Genomic DNA, 23173 nt, shown 5'->3' with positions numbered 1-23173 from the left:
TGAGATTTTTTTTTTTATCATGAATGAATGTCAGATTTTGTCAGGTGCTTTTTCTGCGTCTTTTAATAGGATATATGATTTTTTCTTTTTAACATAATCAATCACATCATTAGACTTCTGAGTATTGAAACATCTTTATATACCTGGGATAAATCACACTTGATCATAGTATTTAATTCCTTTTTTACATTTAAAAATTTAATTTGCTAATACTTTGTTGAGAATTTTTTGTGTCTGTGTTCTTGTAAGAGACATGGTCTATAAGTTTTCTTATAATGTCTGTCTGAATTTATAAGCTGCTTTTTAGCATGTAAAAAATCTGACTCCACTCTGCTTGCGTTCATGTTTTAAAGCATAAGGGACAGTGTATTTTATACCTTATGTCACACGCACATACTCTAACATGCAACACATAGTAGTTACTAAGGAACATGACATCCTCTTTCAGAGCAAAACACATAATTTGTCTCCATGTGCTTATATCTCTTTTGCATCTACTAAGTACATTTTAAATTAATTTCAACAAGTTATAGCCATGTCATGTAGTTTTCATCGCATTTATGCATATTTTGTTTTATGTTTGGTTTGGGGCCTGGACCATCACATTCATGAAAATGACTCCCACATCTTTATTTATCCCCACTATTTTCTTGTATTTCAGATTGAAATTCACTTCATCTTTTCCAAGCCTTTCTTTCTCGTGATTTTCCTTTTTTGGAGAATGCCAATTTCTTTCTCCCAGTTAAACAGAAAAGGTATTTCATTAATCTGACTCCTTTTTTACCTGTTGTATCCACATAATGAATCGTTAAGCCTTGCTCTTCGAGTATTTTTTTTTACATCTATTTTCCAGTGTCACTACCATATTATGATCTATTACATCACATTTATACTATTGTTATCCATCCACTTGTCTCCTACTCCCATATGTCTCTTCTACATAAAAGTCTTGAATACTTAGGATAAAAAAAAATCTGAATTCCATAGTCTAGGCATTAAATCTTTTTAAATCTAAATTATTTTGGTTGCAGTAACTAAATACAAACCTAATGTACTTAATTGGGATGAAGTGTATCTTACAGAAGCCAGGGGCATCTCAACTCCCAGTGGACAAGAACTCAGGTAGTGTTGTAACCTCTGTTTTTCTATGTCTTTCTCTTTCTCTAGGCTCACCTTGTCTGTTCACAGATAATAGATATTTACGTCTGTTTTTTTTAGCTATGTACTGAGCCTAACCAGATGTCTTTGAATCCCAATTGCAAAATTCCAGAAGAGAGACTCTGATGAGTACAATAGCGTACTGGCTAGTTAATTCTTCATTTAACATGGCCAAATAAATAATCACATTATTTAAATTTTTTAATAATTGATTAATATGGAGCATGTTTTACTGTGTTTTAATGCATATTGCACTGTGCAGTTTTCTTAAAATACGATTTTTGCCTCAATACTACTCTTGACCTATATTCCTCTTTCTGTGGTCTTTACATTTATATCAAGCTACAAGAATGACCTTTCAATTCTGTAGCATCTGGCTTGAATAAGCTTATATACTACCACATCTTGACCTTTTATGCCCAACTGCATAAGCTTAAAAATTTTTTTGACGTTAAAAATCACGTTACATGTAATTAACCATTTTAAAATGTACAGTTTATTGACTTCTAGTACATTTATAATGTTGTGTAACCAACACCTCTGTTTAATTCCAAAATATTTCATCACCCTAAAATAAATCCTATAGCCATTAAGCAGTCACTTACTCCTTATTCATCTTCCCATAGCATTGGCAACAACCAGTCTGACTTTTATGTCTGTATAGTTGCTTGTTCTGGTTATTACATACAACTGAAATAAAAATATGACCTTCTATGTCTGGATCTTTTGTTTATCATAGTTTTTGAAGTAAGTCCACATCATAGTGTATATCAGTGCTTCATATGTTTTTATGGCTGAGTAATATTTCATTGTGTGGATATACCAATTTTGTTTTTCCTTTGACCCATTGATGCATATTTGGGGATATTTACACTTTCTGGCTGTTGTGAATAATGTTTCTATAACCTTTGTTGTGTTACAAATATTTCTTTGAGTATCTGTTTTGAGTTCTTTACAATTTGTGGCTAGGAGTATTTTTTAACTTTTTGAAAAAGAGATTGTACCATTTTACATTGCCATCAGCAATGTATGAGTTCCATTTCTCCACATTCTCACCAGTGCCTGTTTTCCATTTTTTGATTATAGCCATCATTGGTGGGTATGAAGGTGATACCTCATCATGTTTTTGGTTTGCATTTACATGGTGACTAATGATGCTGAGTATTTTTGTGTGCTTGTTGTCCATTTGTATATCTTTTTTGGACAAATGTCTTTTCAAGTCCTTTGCCAGTGTCTACTTTGTGTTTGTCTTTTTCTTGTTTGCTTGTGAGTTCTTTATATATTCTGGATACAAGATCCTTATCAGATGAATGATTATTTTCTCCCACCATACAGATTGTCTTTCTTAATAATATCTTTTGATGCACAGAAGTTTTGAAGTTTAATGAAATGCATTTATTTTTTGTTTTTCGTGTGTTGGTGCCACATCTAAGAATACATTGCCAAGACCCATTGCCGAATCCAATGGGTCATGAAAATTTACTCCTGTGTTTTTCTTCTAAGAGTTTTATAGTGTCAGCCCTTATATTTAGTAAGTAATGTCATCAACACTTGGGACTAAGTTATCTTTTAACATTTCATATTCCTTTTTTTTTTTTTTTTTTTTTTTTTTTTTTTTTGCCTAATGTAGGTAGAACTCCAGTACAATGTGTATTAGAAAGTGAGAGAAGCAGCCATCTTTGTTGATTCTGTTTTTTACTTTCTATTTGTTCATATCCTTTGTTTTTATTATTATTTCCATGGTTCCATTACCTTTGAATTTAGCTTGCTATTCATTTTCTGTTTCTTGAAAGGGAACCTAACCTTATGATTGAGATTTTCTTTTTTTTTTTTTTTTTTTTGCTTTTTAGGGATGTACCCACAGCATATGGAAGTTCCCAGGCAAGGGGTCTAATCAGAGCTGTAGCTACCAGCCTCTGCCACAGCCATACCATTGAGAGATCTGAGCCCGTCTGCATCCTACACCACAGTTCACGGCAATGCCAGATCCTCAATCCACTGAACGGGGCCAGGGGTCAAACCTGAGTCCTCATGGATACTAGTCTGGTTCGTTACCACTAAGCCACAACAGGAACTCCAAGGTTTTCTTAGTTTTTAATTTAGGGTTTTACAGCTACAGATTTTCCTCTCACCACTGTTCTTGCATCCAGTGGGTTTGGGGATGTGGCTTTCTTTTTATTCATCTTAAAGTATTCTCTAATTTCACTTGTAGTTTCTTTTCTGATCCATTCACAGGTTAAGAGCATGTTTAATTTCCACATATTTGTGGATTTTCCTTTTGTTCTTGATTCCTAGTTTCATTCTTTCATGGTCAAAAAACATATTTTGTATTATTTCATAACTTTTAAATTTATTTAGACTTGTTTTGTGACCCAGCAGTCTGTCCTGGAGCATGTTCAGTGTGCATTTAGAAGAATGTGTATTGTGTTGTTGAGTGGAATGCTGTGTATTTGTCTGGATGGTTTATGGTGGTGGTCAAGTTTTCTGTTTTCTTGGTCATCTCTCTAGTTGCTCTTCGCATTATTGAGGTGGTGTATTGAAGCCTCCAACTATTAGAGTTGAACTCTTTCTCCCTTCAATTCTGTCAGTTTTTGCTTGATGTATTTTGAGACTCAACCCTGTCACCAATGTATAATACCCCTCAAATCAGTGTTTCTTGAAGCAATTTTTGTCTTAAAGTACTATTTCTGATATTACGGTAACCGCCCAGGTATTGGTTATTACTATTTGCGTGGGATATATTTTTCCGTCTTTTTATAGTCAGCGTATTTGTGTTTTTGAAACTATAGTGAATATCTTGTGGTACACTTGAGTCATGAAGTTCTATTACTGCTTTCTTTTTAAATTTTTTTTCCTGGTGTACCTTTCTTAATTCCTTTCTTGTTTTTTTCCCTCCTGTAGATTTTAAAATTATTTTCTTAGTCATTACCCTAGAAGATATAATTGACATCTTAATTTTATATCAATCGGATTTTCTCTAAAATTAACTCTTTCAGTAACTTAGAAAAATTTCTTTATAGTGCTTTCTCCTATACCTTTTTTTTTTATGTTATCATCAGACAATTCCATCTTTATACATGTCCCTGTTAACATAGGTTTATAATTTTTGTTTAATGCATTTCCTTTAAATCTTACAGGAACAAAAGGAAATGATACAAATCAAGAATATACTACTACTACTGGCTTTTATATTTACCAATGTAACTACCTTTAATTTTGTTAACTTTTTTTTATGTCACTTCAGGTTACTGACACTCTTCATTTCAACCTGAAGGACTTCCTTTGGCATTTCTTGTAGGACATGTCTACTTTTGGTGAATTCCTTCAACATTTGTTTATCAAAGAATATCTTAATTTCCCTACACCCTTTTTTTTTTCTTTTTAATAAGGCTGTTCCTGCAACATATATAGAACTTTTTTTAATTTTTAATTTTTGTTAGGGCCATACCTGTGGCATATGGAAGGTCCCAGGCTAGAGGTCACATTGGAGCTGCAACTGACAGCCTATGCCACAACCACAGCAACACCAGAACCAAGCCATATAGGCTAGGTGTGCTGCGGCTTATGGCGATGCCAGATCCTTAATGCACTGGGCAAGGCCAGGGATTGAACCTGCATCATCATGGACACTGTATCTAGTTCTTAACCCATAGAGTCACAACAGGAACTCCTCCTTTATTTTTTCTTTAGGAGCATCTTTCTATACATACATATTATTTATTTATTTTAATTCAATAAAGTTGTCATATTTATAGTTGTACAACCACCATCAAAACCTAATTTTACAACATTTCTGTGAGATCGTGGATCTCACTGTCTCACTAACTTCACTTAGCATGACAATTTCTACATCCATGCATGTTGCTGCAGATGTCATAATTTCATTTCTTTTTATGACTAATTTTCCATTATGTATATGTACCACATCTTTATCCACTCCTGTCAGCGGACATTTAGGTTGCTTCCATGTCTTGGCTATTGTGTACAGTGCTGCAGTGAACATTGGGGTACATGTATCTTTTTGAGTCATGGTTTCCTCCTGATAGATGCCCAGGAGTGGGATTGCTGGGTCACGTGGTAATTTTATTTTTGGTTTTTTGAGGAATCTCCATACTGTTTTCCATAGTGGTTGCACCCAGTTTACATTCCCACCAACAGCTTAACAGGATTCCCTTTTCTCCATACCCTCTTCAGCATTTATTGTTTGTAGACTTTTTGATGATGGCCATTGTGGCTGGTGTAAGGTGGTACCTCATAGTAGTTTTGATTTGCATTTCTCTAATAACTAATGATTTGTTTAGATCTTCTGCCCATTTTTTGATGGGGTTCTTTGGGTTTTTTTTGGTGTTGAGCTGCAGGAGGTATTTATATATTTTGGAGATTAATCCCTTGAAGTTGCTTCATTTGCAGATATTTTCTCCCATTCTGTGGGTTGTCTTTTCATTTTGTTCAGGGTTTCCTTTGCTATGAAAAACCTTTCAAGTTAAGTCCACTTTGTTTATTTTTATTTGTATTGTCATTCCTCTAGGAGGTGGATCTGAGAAGATATTGCTGTGATTTATGTCAGAGAGTGTTTAGCCTTTGTTTTCTTCTGAGTTTTATATAGTATATGGTCTTACCTTTAGGTCTTTAATCCATTTTGAATTTATTTGTTTGTGTGGTATTAGAGAATGTTCTAATTTCCTTGTTTTGGATGACGTTGTCCAGTTTTCCCAGCACCACTTACTGAAAGGACTGGTTTTTTTCCTCCATTGTATTTTCTTGCCTTTTCTGTCATAGATAAGTTGATTGTTTGTGTGTGTGTGGGTTTAGTTCTGGGCTTTCTATCCTGTTCCAATATGTATCTTTCTGTTGTTGTGCCAGTACCATACTGTTTTGGTGACTGTAGCTTTGCAATATAATCTGAAATCAGAGCGCCTAGTTCCTCCAGCTCCATTTTTCATTCTCAGGGTTGCTTTGGCTATTCAGGGTTTTTTGTGCTTCCAAACAAACTTTGAGGTATTTTGTTCTAGTTCTGTAAAAAATGCCATTGTTAATTGAATAGGGATTATATTGAATCTGTAGATTGGCTTGGGTAGTATAGTCATTTTCAGAGTACAGGTCTTCTGTCTCTAGGTAGGTTTATTTCTAGGTATTTTAGTTTTTTTGATGTTACAGTAAAATGGAATTTTTTCCCCTAATTTCCCTTTCTGATCTTTTTTTTTTAGTATATAGAAATGCAGTTGATTCTTTGTATTAATTTTGTATCCAACAACTTGACCAAATTCATTGATGAGCTCTAACAGTTTTCTGGTAGTGTCTTTAGGATTTTCTAGGTATAGTGTCTTGTTTTCTGCAAACACTAATAGTGTTACTTCTTCCTTTCCAATTTGGATTCTTTTATTTCTTTTTCTTCTTTGATTGCCATGGCTGGGGCTTCCAAAACTATGTTGTAATAGTAGTGACAAAAGCACCCATCCTTGTCTTGTTCCTGATCTTAGCAGGAATTCTTTCAGCTTTTTTGCCATTTTTGAGAGTGATGGATGTTAGCTTTGGATTTGTTATATATGGCCTTTATTATGTTGAAGTAGGTTCTCTCTGTGCCCACTTTCTGGAAGGTTTTTTATCAGAAATGGGTGTTGGATTTTGTCAAAAGCTTTTTCTGCATCTAGAGAATCTCCTGGCTTTTATTCTTCAATTTGTTAATGTGGTGTATCACACTCATTAATTTGTAGATATTGAAAAATCCTTACATCCTTGGGATAAATCCCACTTGATCATCATGTGCAATCCTTTTAATGTATTGCTGGATTCGGATTGCTAGTACTTTGTTGAGGATTTTTGCATCTGTGTTCATCAGTGATACTCACCTCTAGTTTTCTTTTTTTGTGGTATCCCTGTCTGGTTTTGGTGTCAGAGTGATGGTGGCCTCATAGAATGAGTTTAGGAGTATTCCTTCCTCTGCAATTTTTGAAATAGCTTTAGAAGGATAGGTGTTAACTCTTTAAATATTTGATAGAATTCACCTGTGAAGCCACCTGGTCCTGGACTTTTGTTTGTTGAAAGTTTTTTAATCAGTTTCAATTTCAGTACTCATTTTTTTAATTTAATTTCTTCCTGGTTTAGTGTTGGAAGATTGTACCTTTCTAAGAATATGTCCATTTCTTTAAGGTTGTCCATTTTATTGGCATATAGTGGCTTGTAGAAGTCTCTTAAGATCCTTTACAGTTCTGTGATGTCTGTTGTAACTTCTTTTTCATTTCTAATTTTATTAAATTGAGTCTACTCTCAGTTTAATAATTGAGTCTGGCTAAGGGTTTATCGATTTTGTTGATATTTTGAAAGAACCAGCTTCTAGTTTCATTGATCTTTTCTATGGTATTTTTTGTTTCTATTTCATTGATTTCTACTCTGATTTTCTACTCTGATTTCTTTCTGCTAACTTTGGGTTTTGCCTGTTCTTTTTCTAGTTGCTTTAGGTGCAAAGTTAGGTTTTTTTAATTAGAGATTTTTCCTGTTTCGTGAGGTAGGCTTGTATGCTATAAACTTCCCTCTTAAATTTATTTTGCTATATTCCGTAGGTTTTGGATTTTTGTGTCTTTGTTGTCATTTGCTTCGAGGTATTTTGTAATTTCCTCTTTGTTTTCTTCACTGGTCTGTTGGTTGTTTGGTAGCATGTTGTTTAGTTTCCACATTTGTGGGTTTTTTTTTCTTGTTGCTTCCTAGTCTTAAAGCATTGTTGTCACAAAAGATGCTTGATTGTCTCAGTTTTCTTAAATTTGCTGAGGCTTGATTTGTGGCCCAGAGTGTGATCTAGCCTAGAGAATGTTCCATGTGCACTTGGGAAGAATGTGTTTTCTGCTGCTTTTGGATGGAATATGCTATAGATATCTATTAAGTCTATCTGATCTAATGCCTTATTTAAGGCCTGTGTTTCTTTGTTGATTTTCTGTGTGGATGATCTGTTAGTTGCTATGAGTGGGGTGTTAAAGTCCCCCACTATTATCCTGTTATTGTCAGTTTCTCCTTTTAAGGATGTGACCAGTTGCCTTATATATTGAGGTGCTCCTATGTTAGGTGCATATGTATTTACATTTGTTGTATCTTTTTCTTGGACTGATCCTTTGATCATTGTATAATGACCCTCTTTGTCTCTTGTAACATTCTTAAGGTCTATTTTGTCTGAAGTGAGTATTGCTACTCTGGCTTTCTTTTGATTTCTTCTTTCATGGAATATTTTCTTCCATCCTCTCATTTTCGATTTGTGTGTGTCCCTAGAACCAAAATATGTCTCTTGAAAACAACATATATAAGGGTCTTGTTTTTGTATCCATTCAGCCAATCTATGTCTATTGGTTGGGGCATTTGGTCCATTTACATTTAAGGTAATTACTGATATGTATGTTCTTACTGCGATTTTATTCATTGTTTTGGTTTTCTTTTTGTTGGTCTTTTTTCTTCCCTTGTTCTCTTCTGTTGTGGTTTGATGACAGTGCTGTGTTTGGATTGCTTTTTCTTATTTGTGTATCTATTGTAGAATTTTGGTTTGCATTTACTGTGAGGTTTTGATATCTGAGCATATATATATATATATATATATATATGTATATATATATATATATATATATATACACACACAAGATTGTTTCAGATTGTTGGTCTCTTAATTGCAAGTGCATCTGCAGTATCCTGCATTTGTACCCTCCTCTTCTCATGATTTCTGGGTTTGGTAGCATATTTGTGTGTGGATGATTTCCTACCTTTACTATTATATGTATGCCTTTACTGGTGAGCCTTTTCATTTGTAATATTTTTGTTTCTAGTTGCGGCTTTTTCTTTTCTACCTGGAGAAATTGCTTTAGTATTTGTTGTAAAGATGGTTTAGTGGTGCTGAATTTTCTTAGCTTTTGCTTGTCTGTAAAGCTTTTGATTTTTCCTTCAAATCTGAAAAGAGAGCCTTGCTGGGTAATCTTGGTTGGAAATTTTCTCCTTTCCTCACTTTGAGTATATTGTGCCACTACCTTCTGTCCTAGAGGGTTTCTGCTGAAAAATCAGCTAATAACTGTGTCAGGGTTCCCTTGTATGTTATTTGTTTCTTTTCCCTAGCTGCTTTCAGTATTTTCTCTTTGTATTTAATGTTGGTCAGTTTGATTTAAATGTGTCTTGGGGTGTTCCTGCTTGGATTTGTTTTATATGGTGGTTATGCTTCCTGGATTTGAGTGAGTTATTCCTTCCCCATGTTTGGGAAGTTTTCAGCTATTATCTCTTCAAATATTTTCTCTGGCTCTTCCTCTCATCGTCTTCTGGCACCCCTATAATATGGATGTTTATGCATTTACAGTTGTCCCAGATTTCTCTTAGGCGGTCTTCATTTCTTTTCAGTCTTTTTTCTCTTTTCCGTTCTGTGTCAGTGATTTCCACCATTCTGTCTTCCGCCTCACATATTCATTGTTCTGCCTTCTGTTGCTTCCTTGTAGTGAACTTTTTATTTCAGTTATTGTATTTTGTATCTCTACTCACTTCATCTTTAAATCTTCTATTTCTTTGTTCATTGTTTCTTGTAATTTATGAATCTTTGCCTCCAATTTATTTCCAAGATCTTGAATTATCTTTACTATCATTAGTCTAAATTCTTTTTCATTAAGTTTGGTAATCTCCAGATCGCTTAACTGTTTTCTGGGGTTTGTTCTTGTTCCTATATCTGAGTCATAATTCTCTGCTTTTTCGTTTTGTATAGATTTTTTTTTTTTTTTTTGTCTTTTTTGTCTTTTTGTTGTTGTTGTTGTTGTTGCTATTTCTTGGGCCGCTCCCGCGGCATATGGAGGTTCCCAGGCTAGGGGTTGAATCGGAGCTGTTGCCACCGACCTACACCAAAGCCACAGCAACTCAGGATCCGAGCCGCGTCTGCAACCTACACCACAGCTCATGGCAACGCCGGATCGTTAACCCACTGAGCAAGGGCAGGGACCGAACCTGCAACCTCATGGTTCCTAGTCAGATTCGTTAACCACTGCGCCATGACGGGAACTCCCGTTTTGTATAGATTTTTAGTGTGATATCCTTTTTGTACACAATATGGTTGTACCCTTTCTTGCTTCTGGTGTCTGTTCCCCTTTGGCTGAAGTTAGTATGGGGGCTTGCTGCAGGCTTCCTAATGAAAGGGACTGGTACCTGCCCACTGGTAGGTGGAGCTAATGCTTATTCCTTTGATGGATGGGCCTTTGTCTTTGGGTGTGATTAGAGGCAGCCGTGTGTCTGGGGGGTCGGGTGGGGGGGGAGTCTTTAGGCAGCCTGTTTGCTGATGGGTGGGGCTGTGTTCCCCCCTGGCTTGTTGTTTGGTCTGAGGCTTCTCGGCCCTGATGGGTTGGGCCAGATTTTTCCAAAATGGCCACCTCTAGAAGAGTATGGCCACCTATGAGTTCGCACTGGTAATTATCCCCAAGACCTTAGCCTCCAGTGTCCTTCCCTCAAAACGAGCTATGTCACCCCCTGTTTTCCCAGGTGATTGTCTAAAACCTCATGTATGTCTGACCCAAATTCCTATGAAGTGTCTGCTTTGCCCTGGGACCCAGTGCACACAAAAGCCTGTGTGCACATTTCAAGAGTGGAGTCTCCATTTCCCCCAGTCCCGTGGAGCTCCTCTGCAGAAGCCCCACTGGCCCTCAATGCCAATTGCTCTGTTGACTCCTCCTCCCAATCCCAGACCCCCAGGAGTGGGAACCTGATGTGGGGCTTGGAACTCTCACTCCCATGGGTGAGCCTCTGTAATATAGTTACTTTCCCATCTGTGGGCCGCCCACCCAGAAGATATGTAGTTGCTTATATCTTTTAATCGCCCTTCTTACTGTCTCGATGTGGCCTCCTCTCAGTCTTTTGGAGTAGGATATCTTTTTGATAGTTTCTAGTCTCTGTTTTGTTGAAGGTTGCTCAGTAGTTGGTTGTGATTTTGTTATTTTCATGAGAGAAGGTGATCTCTGGTCCTTCAACTCCACCTTCTTAATTTCCTCCTTTATTTTTGAATGCTTTTTTTTTTGCTAGATTCAGAGTTCTTGGTTGTTAGTTTGCTTCAGGACTTTATATCACCCTATATTGCCCTTTAAAGTCTGTGGTTTCTGAAGGGAGATAGGCTGTTAATCTTATTGTGAATTCCTAGTATACAACAAGTTGCTTGATTCTCTTGTTTCTTGCAGTATAGCTATCTGTAAGTTCATCCTGTTTTCAGTTCATTGAACTTTTTGGATGTATAGATTTGTAGGTTTCTTTTTCATATTTGGAAATTTTCAGCCGTTGTTTTTTCACATAGTATTCTTCACATCTGGGAAATATGCATGTGTTGGTATGCTTATTAGAATCTCAGAAGTCTCTTTGGCTGTGTTCATTTTTTTTTCATTCTTTCTTTTTTCCTATACTGGAAAACTTTAACTAATCTTAAAGTTCATCAATTGTTTCTTCTACCTGCTAAAATTCACTGTTAAAACACTCTAGTATGTTTTTCGTTGTAGTTATTATACTTTTCAGTTCCAGATTTTGGTGTTCTTATAATTTCTGTATATTTATTGATAACCTCTGTTTGGTAAGTCATTCTCCTGGTTTTTCTTTATTCTTTTTCTTTTTTCTTTTTTTTCTTTTTTTTTTTTTTGCTTTTTAGCCACACCCACGGCATATGAAGGTTCCCAGGCTAGTGACTGAATCAGAGCTACAGCTGTCGGCCTACGCCATAGCCACTGCTATGCCTGATACGAGCCATGTCTGTGACCCATACCACAGCTCATGGCAGTGCCAGATCCTTAGCCTACTGAGTGAGGCCAGGGTTCGAACCTCCAACATCATGGTTCCTACTCGGATTCATTTCCGATGTGCTGCAACAGGAACTGCTCTTCTGGTTTTCTTTAACTCTTTGTTCATGGTTTCCTGTAGCTCTTTGTGCATTTTAAAAGGTTAATCTAAATTCTTTGTCTAGTAAATTCAGTGACTAGGTTTCCTGGTGGACACTTTTCTATTGACTTTTTTTTTTCCTGGAATGAACCATACTGTTTTGCTTCTTTCCATGTCTTTTAATTTTTTGGTTCAAAATAAGAGTTTTTGAATATTTTAATACAGTGAAACATAGGCAAGCCTCTGTGCTGTTTCTTCTGGGAGTTACCAGGCAGGTCAAAATCCACAACTACAGTTCTTTGAAAATAAGATTGGTGTTTCTGCCTCTGGCACTTGCAGCCTAAACCCACAGTGCGAGCTGCCTTCCTCATGATCATTGCCAATCTAAGATGGGGGGTGGGGTGCAGGGACAGGTTAAAGTTTCTTTCTTCACTCAGCCTTATACTTGTGATTTTTTAAAAAACTAGATTCCAGAATTCAGCAAAAGTTGGTTCTGACACTTCGGACTACTCACTGGTGGATTTTGTGGGGGAACAAAGCCCCAAAATTCCTTTCTCCATCTCTTTTGCTGATGCCATCTCCCATGGACATATGTATCTGATTTGTGGATTATTTACACACCTTCTCCTTTATCCTTTGTAACCTGTTTTATGAGTTCAGTGAAACCCTTCTTTTGTGCCTATTAATAACTCAAACAGAACTTAGACCATTTTAGAACTTCAGATATCAAGAGTTCTTTGAAGTATAAGGTTTGGTTACCTTTCTAATAAAAGAAAAAAAGATGATGATACTTGGTTAAAAGGTTATTTTAAATATAGTTTTAGAATACTGAGTTAGATTTAGATTTCTAATGCCTTTATTACTTGGAGGCCTAGGATAATTACTTTGGATGATTGAAGTCTTAAACATGGATAATTCACATCTGGATTGTTGAGGTTTTTTTTTCATATAACTCAGTTTTTAATAAATTGAATACAGGATTTTCAGCAGGTATGATTAAACTCCTTATGATTTTCATTTAGCAAAGTTTTTTCTCAATCTTATCAACTTTGTTGATATTTTCGTCATTTTAAATACTTTATTAGAGTGATAGTCCAGAATCTAATATAGGTGTGCTTAATTTAGTAATCATGTCTTTTTTAGCACTTTTAATTTAGAAGAGTTGCTCAGCCTCTTTTTTTTTTTTTTTTTTTTTTTAGCTTTGAGATTATCATCAGACTTTCAGCCACTAGTTTTAGCTTCCATTGATGAATTTTTAAATCTCTTATATTTCATGTTTATTGGCTGGCATTTTACTATACAAGTGGGCCTTTTCTCCTTCAATTTAGAAGCTCCTATTTCTTCATTATTAGATTCAAATTATGCATTTTTGTTAGAAATATCACCAAAGTGATAATTGTATCCTAATAAGCTCATTGTATCCGTTAGGTAGGAGGTCATTTTGTCCCACTGTAGATGACAATAATTTTTATTATTTAGTGGTGTCTGCCATAGTTCTTAGCTAAAGTTCAAATGTAGGATTTAATAATTTTGATCTGTGAAACTCTTGTCAGTGGGTTTTACTCCCTTTATGTTCATGAATTTTTGAATATTGATTTTCCCCCCCAGGATGAAATACACTTTGTTCCCCTTTCATAGCTTCATATATAAAGACTTTTGCAGGAGTTCCAGTTGTGGTGCAGTGGAAGCGACATGAGGTTGCGGATTTGATCCCTGGCCTCGCTCAGTGGGTTAAGGATCTGGTGTTGCCGTGAGCTGTGGTGAAGGTTGCAGACGCGGCTTGTATCTGGCATTGCTGTGGCTGTGGTGTAGGCCATCAGCTGTAGCTCCGATTTGAGCCCTCCATAGGCAGGGGTGTGGCCCTAAAAAGCAAAAAGAAGAAAAAAGAGATACTTGCAAAATAAAATACCATAAAATAAGTTAATCTAATGAAAAATTAGAAGGAATTAATATATTGTCCCATACAAAGGCCTTGACATTGGTCCAGGAATAATTTGGACAAAATATACCTTTCTATTGATTTTTTTTTTTTCTGCTTGTGATAAGACATTTGATAATACCATATCAAATTGAGTCTCTTTCTTATTGTCCTGCAACATTCTGAGGCTCTTTAATTTTTGGTCTGATTTCTTTATATTCTTTAGGTTGAATAATTTCTAATTATTTGTCTTCAGATTCACTTATTACTCTGTCATCTCTACTATTGATCCCATTCACTGAATTTGTTGTTTCCATTATCGTATTTTTTAGTTCTAAAATTTCCATTTAGTTGTTCCTTATATTTCTCTTTCCTTGCTGAAACTTTCTATTGGGAAGTTGGTTTCAAATGTGTTTACAATTGTTTTTTTATGGTGGATGCTCTATCTTTGTCAGATATTTCCACCACTGACATCTGGTGTCTGTTAATAGTCTTTTTCTCATTCAAGTTGAGATTTTCTTGGTTCTTGGTATGATGAAAGATTTTAGTTTTATTATCATTGTATTCTGGGCATTTTGGATACCTTGCTATGAAACTGGGTCTTATTTAAATCTATTTTAGTAGGCTTCCTCTGACCCTGCTGCAGCTCGGAAGGAAGGCTAACTCATTACCTCAAAGTGGGAGGTGGGAGTTCCCATTCTGGCTCAGCAGTAACAAACCTGACTGGTATCCATGAGGGATGAGCATTCAGTCCCTGGCCTTGCTCAGTGGGTTAAGGATCCAGCATTGGTGTGGCTGTGGCCAGCAGCTGCAGTTCCAACTTGACCCCTAACCTGGTAACTTCTGTATGCTTCAGGTGTGGCCCTAAAAAGCGCAAAAGGTGTTGGGGGGTGTAGATGAGGGTAGATTCCCCTCTGTACTTGATCTCCACCGGCCTCTGTTGAATACCATGTGATACCTCTTACCTCAAGGTGTTGTAGAAGTCCAAGCTCTTTGCTTTGACCCTTCTGACACTACAGAGCACAAGGGGAACCTTTGTTACTGCTGGCAGAGGTAGAATTCTAGTCTCCTCACTTGGTTGCCACCAATATGATTGAAGAGGTGTGGGTTCCATGGTGTTTAGCTGGAGTAAGGGCAAATAGCAAAAAGTTACTGCTTGCTAGGCAGCACTTCCCAATCCTTTTCACTAGAGAGAGCAGACGTTTCTTGTTGGTTTTCTGAGTGCCGTTTTGAGTGTTTGCATTTGTTTTGTTTTTTGGTTTTTGCCTGTGCTCATTGCTATTTCTGGGTTTGTAGGCTTCTTTATTGCCTGGTTCAGGATATATAAGAGGCAAAAAGAAAACCCAAGGAATGCACTGTCATGTTGTTCTAAGGTTGCTATTCAGTTCACCTCTATACTTTTCAGTCTTTTGATTTCTTCCTTTTTTTTTTTTTTAATATATTGCTCAGGAATTTTTTGCTGTGTGTGGAAGAAATAAGGAGAAACGTGTTTTTTCTCATTTTGCTTGGACCTGTGCAGCCACATGGTTTAAAACTAAGACAGTTCATTAAGAATTTATTTTAAGTGAAATGCTCAAAAATACTTTATTGAAAGTGTTTTGCCATTATATTTTATAAGCCCCTAAGATGTTCATAAAGTTAGGTATGTTTGTTTTAGATACACATGCACATTTAAAAGTCTACTACTTTTATTTATTTTTTTTAGGATTATGTACTGAGGGACTCTACCGTGTTAGTGGAAACAAAACTGATCAAGATAATATTCAAAAGCAGTTTGATCAAGGTAAGAAGATAATTACATAAAATAAAATCATTGTTTTATTATTTTCTTTTTTGGAATTTCATATGAAAACCTCCAAAGCATATGGATATTGAGGGGAGAAAGTTATGAAGTAGAATTAGATGTGTTTAATGGAATGGATAGCAGAGTGAAGAAATAGGAGAGCAGAGTTCCCTTGTGGTACACCAGGTTAAGGATCTGATGTTGTCCCTGCAGCAGGTCACTGCTGTGGCATGGTTTTGATCCCTAACCCCACACTTCCACACAGCATGGGCAGGGCCAAAAAAAAGAAGGAAAGAAAAAGAAACAAGAGAGCTGTAAGTCCATTACCAGAATTTGAAAAGCAATAAATTGAGTTTTGACACATCATTATCTTTGTAATATTAGAGATGGTACTTAATTAAAGATGCAATTAATTTTTTTTTTTTAACTCATGGTATTGGGCCAGCTAACTAACCGTTAGAAACCGTTAAAACAAATCTGAATTCCCTACTCATATTAAAGTAAATTCTATATGAGATCAAAGATTAAATGCAGAATGTCAAAACTAGGTACTAGGAAGAAAAATGAGTGAATATATTTATAATCTTGGAATAGGGAGAGGCCTAAACTTGATATGACACCTAGAAAGCATGATGATAAACAAGATGATAAACGGGATTGCCTAAAAAGGAAAAACTTATGTATAAAACAGGGAATAAAGCAAACAAAATCAGGAGACAAACTGTAGACTTGAAGTGGCTGTGGAATTTTTTTGCTTAATTAAGCAGTTCATATCAGAAGAAAGCAATCAGCAAGCATGAAAATATGCTCAGTCTCTGTCAATGATAAATAAAAATTAAAACAAAAGATTGTATCTAAGAAAATTTTTAAGCATAACTTTGTTTTAAATTGAAGTATAGTTAATTTACAGTGTTATGTTAATTTCTGCTGTACAACAAAGTGACTTAGTTATACACATATATATTGTTTTTGTAATATTCCTTTCCATTATGGTTTATAGATTGTATGTATTTCATTATGAGAGTGCAAAAGATTGTCTCGAGGATGTAGGCAAGCAATTTTATTGTACACTGTAGGTTGTGGGTATTTAAGGTAGCTTTGCTAAGGAAGTTCCATTTGTAAATATATGTTACAGAAGTCCTTGTGTAAGCATACTAAGATACTTACTGCAGCCTTGTTTGTAATTTTTTTTTAAGGGTGGGGGACCACTCATGTTTGTAAGTAGAATACTAGATAGCCAGGTAAAATAATGAAGATTTATTGTGTTGAAACAGTAAAGCATCAGTTGTTGAGTGGTGTGTGTGTGTTTCGTGCTTTAAAAGAGTATTATCTAGTATTTCATTTTTAAAAAATACTTTCTTAGAGAAACTTTAGATTTTACATTTGAAATCAGTACAGTTTCACTTCCAGAATAAAGGAAGAGTAGTTAATTCCAGTACCAGTCTCTAAATTAGACTTTCTGGTTTTGCCACTTACTGGGTGTCTTTGTGACCTATGAAGTTAATCTTTCTCAATCTCAGCTTTTTCAAATCTAGATGAGGAATGCTATAAGAGTAACTGAGGAATAACTAGATAATGCACATGATCAGTTTTTGGTGTGTTAGACACCACATTAAACGTTCATTGGCTAATAACTCTTATTACAAAGAATGTAGCCTCCCTAAGAAAATAAGCTTTAGTACATAAAAGTTTTTATCGTAACATCTTTATATTTTTAAATGAAATAAATCTAAATGTTCAGTAGTAGAATATTATGTAAATTTTTAAATCTGGGAGGATGTTTTATAGCCATTAATTGTTTATGTAGGGCAAAAAGTAATTGGTGATTCTTGGTTAAGGGTATATATGAGTTCTTTGTATTTTTATTATTTTTGCAAATTTTCTGCAAGTTTGAAATTACAACAAAATGTTACCTGGCTGCCCCAAAAAAGTTTTTAAAGGTGGCTTTAATAACAGATAATGTCTTAAAAGTGAAATCCAAAATAAAATCTATATATGATTTGTCTTTTTTTTTTTTTTTTTCCTTCTTTTTAGGGCTGCACCCATGGCATATGGAGGTTCCCAGGCTAGGCATCCAGTCAGACCTGTGCCAGAACCACAGCAGCACAGGGTCTGAGCTGCGTCTGCAACCTACACCACAGCTCATGGCAACACTGAATCCTTAATCCACTGAGTAAGGTCAGGGATCGAACCCGCATCCTCATGGATACTAGCTTGGGTTCATTAACCCTGAGCCACTACGGGAACTCCTGTCTTTTATTTCTTTAATGAGCAAGCAAGGATTAAAAGGAAACATGCTAAAGTGTAAACGATTGTCTCTGGGTGCCGGGGATAATTTTTTCCTTTTTTATAAGTATATATTTTCTATCATAAATATTCATTATATTTATAATAAAGTATCACTTTTTAAATAGCAGATTAACCTTATATTATACCTTTATTAAGTTCCATTCTTTTTAAGTCAGAACTTCACTGGTAAGTGTTTGAACTGTTTTATACTTAAAAATTTAAGTATAAGTTAAAAGATCAAAACCTGAATTTATATGCATGATTCCTATCTTTTGTCTATTTCCTTATAGCCTTTTTTAAATAGCTTATGTAAACAAGATGACTTAGAAGGATTTTTAAAAAACAGAGAAAGAGATATAAGTGAAAACTAATATTGTTCATATACTAATAAGCCTAATAGCATTTTTTATTGTAACAAAAAATGATTCTTGCTTGGTTTTCTCTTCTCTTAATCTATAGTTTGTCAGGCAAACTTATATTAAAACAATGAGAGGAGTTCTCTTGTGCTGTAGCAGGTTGAGGATCTGGCATGGTCACTGCAGCAGCTTGGGTTCAGTCCCTGGCCCAGCAACTTAACACATGCTATGGTTGTGGCCAAAATACCCCACAAAAACAATGAGGGAGAGATGGATTAACCTGTAAAGAAATGTGATTAATCAGAACACTTAAATGTCTTTGAATCTAAAAGTACCTATTTAGCTTACTTCTCTTGTAATAAATTTTAATTTTATTGTATAGACTATAAATTTTAATTTTGTTTTTTGTCTTGTAGATCATAATATCAGTCTAGTATCAATGGAAGTAACAGTAAATGCTGTAGCTGGTGCTCTTAAAGCTTTCTTTGCAGATCTTCCAGATCCTTTAATTCCATATTCTCTTCACCCAGATCTATTGGAAGCAGCAAGTAAGTGTAAGCCTCCTTTTTTATCAGAGGGATGATGATAGTGGATTTTGTGCATTGATTTCTGTGAGTTAAAATTGGTCATTTGCTAGAATATATAGCTAATAAAAATTTAGCTTCTAGAATGTTTTTTAAAGGTATTTTCCTTTAAATGAAGTTTTAGCTAGCCTCCCGTGTGACAAGGTGATCCTAGAAGTTAGATCATTGTATTAGAAGTTTGAGGTTTGTTTTTTTAATTCAAACTCAAAGACATTGCAAGAAAAAATTCTTCAAGTGAATGTATCTATGGCATCATCATTCATCCCGATGTTTCTATTAACCAAATACTCATTTTTTACCAGAAAATGAGTCAGAAGTTCTGTTTCAGTATCCAGTAACACAGTGCTTAATCTGCACTCTGTTCCAAATGGCTAAAATTAGTGTAGTTTCTAAATAATTCTCTTTAATGACTCCTTTTGATTATAAGTCTTCAAGCTTTTTAAAATAAGACTACTTTCTTATGAGTCTGATTGTTAAAGTTCTCAATTAATTTTCTTTTTATTAAAAGCCACTTCAGTATGTTGCCGCAAGATACGGTTTCCTTATATATACTCTCATATGTAAACTAGGAATAGTTCAGTTGATAGCTTTGATTTTCTTCCTTCTTGACCATAAACTGTAGTGTCAGAACTTTCCTACTTAGGAAATTTTTGAGGGCTGATTAAAAAGTAACAGGTGATATATGAGAATTTTGTCAGTGCTTGGTTATGTTACTACCGTAAGTTGGAATACAGGTTTGCCTCCTCCAGAAAGCCCATTGTTATTTTGGAATAAAATGAATAAGCAGTAAAGCATTCCCTTCTCTCCCATTTACAGCACACCACATTTCAGTTATCTTGTTTGATAAATGCATAAATTTAGAAAGTAACTGAGGAGTTCCCGTCGTGGCGCAGTGGTTAACGAATCCGACTAGGAACCATGAGGTTGCGGGTTCGATCCCTGCCCTTGCTCAGTGGGTTAACGATCCGGCGTTGCCATGACCTGTGGTGTAGGTTGCAGACGCGGCTCGGATCCTGAGTTGCTGTGGCTTTGGCGTAGGCCGGTGGCTACAGCTCCGATTCAACCCCTAGCCTGGGAACCTCCATATGCCGCGGGAGCGGCCCAAGAAATAGCAACAACAACAACAACAAAACAACAACAAAAAAGACAAAAGACAAAAAAAAAAAAAAAAGAAAGAAAGAAAGTAACTGAGTTAAATGCTTGTACTGATTGTGAAGAAAGATGTTTGTTAAGCAAAATCAATTATAAGATATGATAGTGTTCCCCTTGTGCTTCAGTGGGTTAAGGATCTGGCATTGCTGGTAAACTGTTGTGTAGGTCCCAGATGCAGCTCAGATCCAGAGTTGCTGTGGCTGTGGTGTAGGCTTCAGCTGCAGATCCTATTCAACCCCTGGCCCAGGAACTTCGATATACCGCAGGTATGGCTGTATAAAAGAAAAAAATAGGTAAATAAGTATAAGATGATACTTTAAATCGGGTGTTGGCAAACTTAAGGCTTACAGGCCAAAATCAGCTTGCTAGCAGTTTTTGGAAGGCTTGCAAGCTAAGAATGGTTTTTAACATTTTTAAATGGTTGAAAATAATTATAAGAAAAAGAAAATTTTATGGCATGTTAAAATTATATGAAAATTTTGAGACTTTTAAAGTTGTGTTGAAACACAGTCACACCTGTTAACATATTATCTGTGGCTTCTTTTGTGTAGCACCTGCAGGGTTGAGCAGTTTTACTTTTCACAAAGCCTAAAATATTTACTCTCTACTATAGCTTGAATATTAAGAGCCTGGCAGATTTATAGGTAATTTATTAATTCTAAATCATTATGTAGTTATACAAATTGCTTAAGAAAATACTAACTTACCGTTTCCCATTTTACCATCCCCAAGTGACTTGCTTTTCAGTTATTAGCTCTACTTGTGAAAAGGCTATTGTAACAGGTGATAATGTATTTATTAACAGGTTCTTTAGAACATTTTCTTCGTTTTTTTTATTTACCTCTCCTAATATGCTTCATACAGTCTTAATTATCTCATACAGTGAGCATAACAAGAAGCTTTATTGATATTTTTTAATGTATGAGTTTCACACAAATTCCTCACTACTTTAATTTTACAGAAATACCGGATAAAACAGAACGTCTTCATGCACTGAAAGAAATTGTTAAGAAATTTCATCCTGTTAACTATGACGTATTCCGATACATAATAACACATCTAAACAGGTATTTTCTTTTTCATTTTTGCAAATGCACTCCAGATTTCAAACCTGCAACTTTATAAATTGGGTGACTATAAGAGAAAGGGAGACCAACTAATTTAAACACACGTTCAATTTTGGTTCTCTGAATTATTTTTTCTGGATTTTTAAAATAGATTTTTCATCAGCTTGTTTAAAGAAAAGTATATGGCCCTTTTGTACATATAATGATTATATAAATTAAGTGTGGTGAGTACATTTTTTTGGTCTCTCCTGTTCTTTAGCAGTTCTCTTCTATAGAATCTTAGAATTTTAGTTATGAAAGGACATTTAGATAATTAACCAAATTATCCTGTTTGATGTTGGAAAAATAGAGTTTTAAAGAGAGAAATCCTATGTCCAGGTGACATATCTTATGTCTAGAATCCAAGTCTTATTAAAAGGTTTGGGAGTTCTCTTGTGGCACAGTAGCTTAAGGATCTGGCATTGTCACTGCAGCTTCTTGGGTTCCTCCTATGGCTCGGTTTTGATCCCTGGCACAACTTCCACATGCTGCCGGCATGCGCCCCCCCCCCCCGCCCCAAAAGAGGTTTAATTGCCTTTTTTTATACTGTGTTTCTTTTGTGTGTCTAGCTTATTTTGTTTAGATATTCCTTATAGTGAAATTTCATTAGAAGCTTGAATTCATATTACTGTCTACCTTGATTGTTACTGAAATGCAGGACATTAATCCTATATCAAAAGCTTTAAATACATTAAGCTTTAAGTTTATGCTTTTTTCTAAAAATATGCTCTTTCCAGTGCCTTTTTTTAAATGAAAGGCAGTATTAATATTATGTAATAACGTAAAGGCCAAGACTGTGGAGTTAAAAAGGGCTTGGATGGGTTTTTATGGTTTTTAATCTTATATTTTTTTTATTCTTGGGTTTTTTTTTTCCAAATAGGCTTGGTTTGAAACATTTCGAGTTCTTTGGCCTTGGGCCTTAGCTTTCCTAAATCTTGATTTTCTCAACTATAAATGTGAGAATAACACCTTGTGAAATTATTACTGAGATTGAATAGAATTATTAGTATTTGTACTAGTTTTTTCAAAAGTACACCCTTCATATTTTCTACTGACATTTTATTGACCTGGGGTTTGGGTTTTTTTTAACTAACAATGTCAGTGTATATACTAAACACATTTCAGTCTATACCTCTTAAAAGAGAATAATAACCAATATTTAAAGTTTTGTTGTTACCATCTATGTAGCATAAAATTATATTAGTACTTCCAGTAACCCTTTTCTGAAGTTTGCATCCCTGAGAAAATACCAGCACACATAGCATTGCAGTATTCTTAGTGGAATTTCCTCTTTTAAAAGTTGTCATACAAATAGTTCCTCTTGTGGCTCAGCAGGTTAAGGACCTGACATTGTCTCTGTGAGGATGCTGTTTGATCCCTAGCCTCACTCATTGGGGTAAGGATCTTGTGTTGCCACAAGCTGCAGCATAGGTTGCAGATGCAGCTCAGATCTAGTGTTGCCATGGCTGTGGTACAGGCCTTTGCTGCAGCTCACATTTGACCCCTAGCCTGGGAACTTCCATGTGCCACAAGTGCAGCCCTTAAAAAAAAAAGACGAATTACCATACAAGTGGCTCACTGTTTAACAGATATGTGCAGGGTACTATAGGAGACCTTACCCAATACGGAGTGTAGGGATGGTGCATGAACGCATTTTTGTCTGACCCGATTTTAGTGCTGAAATAAGAATTGGACTTCATTAAAAACAATAGGGATTCCCCAAAAAAAGTTCGCTGGTGGTACAGGAGGTTAAGGATCTGGCATTGTCACTGCTGTGGCTTGGGTCACTGCTGTGGCACAGGTTCACTCCCTAACCCAGGAGCTTCCACATGCCACAGGTGTGGCAAAATTAACAAACAAACAACAACAATAATAAAAACAGTAGGGAAAAGCAACAAAGGGAAGACCATTTTCAAAGAATCACAGTGATTCAAAGAATCACACCCAGCATATTTGGTGAATTGAGAACAGCA

The 23173-nt window shown here is 35.5% G+C and overlaps 1 protein-coding gene across 9 annotated transcripts in view; it reads left to right on the top strand.

The window, feature by feature from the left end:
- Nucleotides 1-23173, top strand: part of ARHGAP5 (Rho GTPase activating protein 5) — a 137225-nt gene that overhangs the window by 106792 nt on the left and 7260 nt on the right. For all 9 annotated transcript variants that reach the window (XR_002345868.1, XR_002345867.1, XM_021099176.1 and 6 more), the window contains 3 exons: nt 15636-15713; nt 18775-18906; nt 21056-21161. Coding sequence is in view for 7 of the 9 variants with exons in the window: in XM_021099176.1 (XP_020954835.1) it covers nt 15636-15713; nt 18775-18906; nt 21056-21161 (316 nt within the window). In the remaining 2 variants the exon portion in view is untranslated. The remainder of the gene's footprint in view (nt 1-15635; nt 15714-18774; nt 18907-21055; nt 21162-23173) is intronic.

Source organism: Sus scrofa, chromosome 7 (assembly GCF_000003025.6).
Source record: "Sus scrofa isolate TJ Tabasco breed Duroc chromosome 7, Sscrofa11.1, whole genome shotgun sequence".
Lineage (NCBI taxonomy): Eukaryota > Metazoa > Chordata > Mammalia > Artiodactyla > Suidae > Sus > Sus scrofa.
Note: the sequence above shows the minus strand (reverse complement) of the source record. Positions and strands in the feature narration are given on the sequence as shown.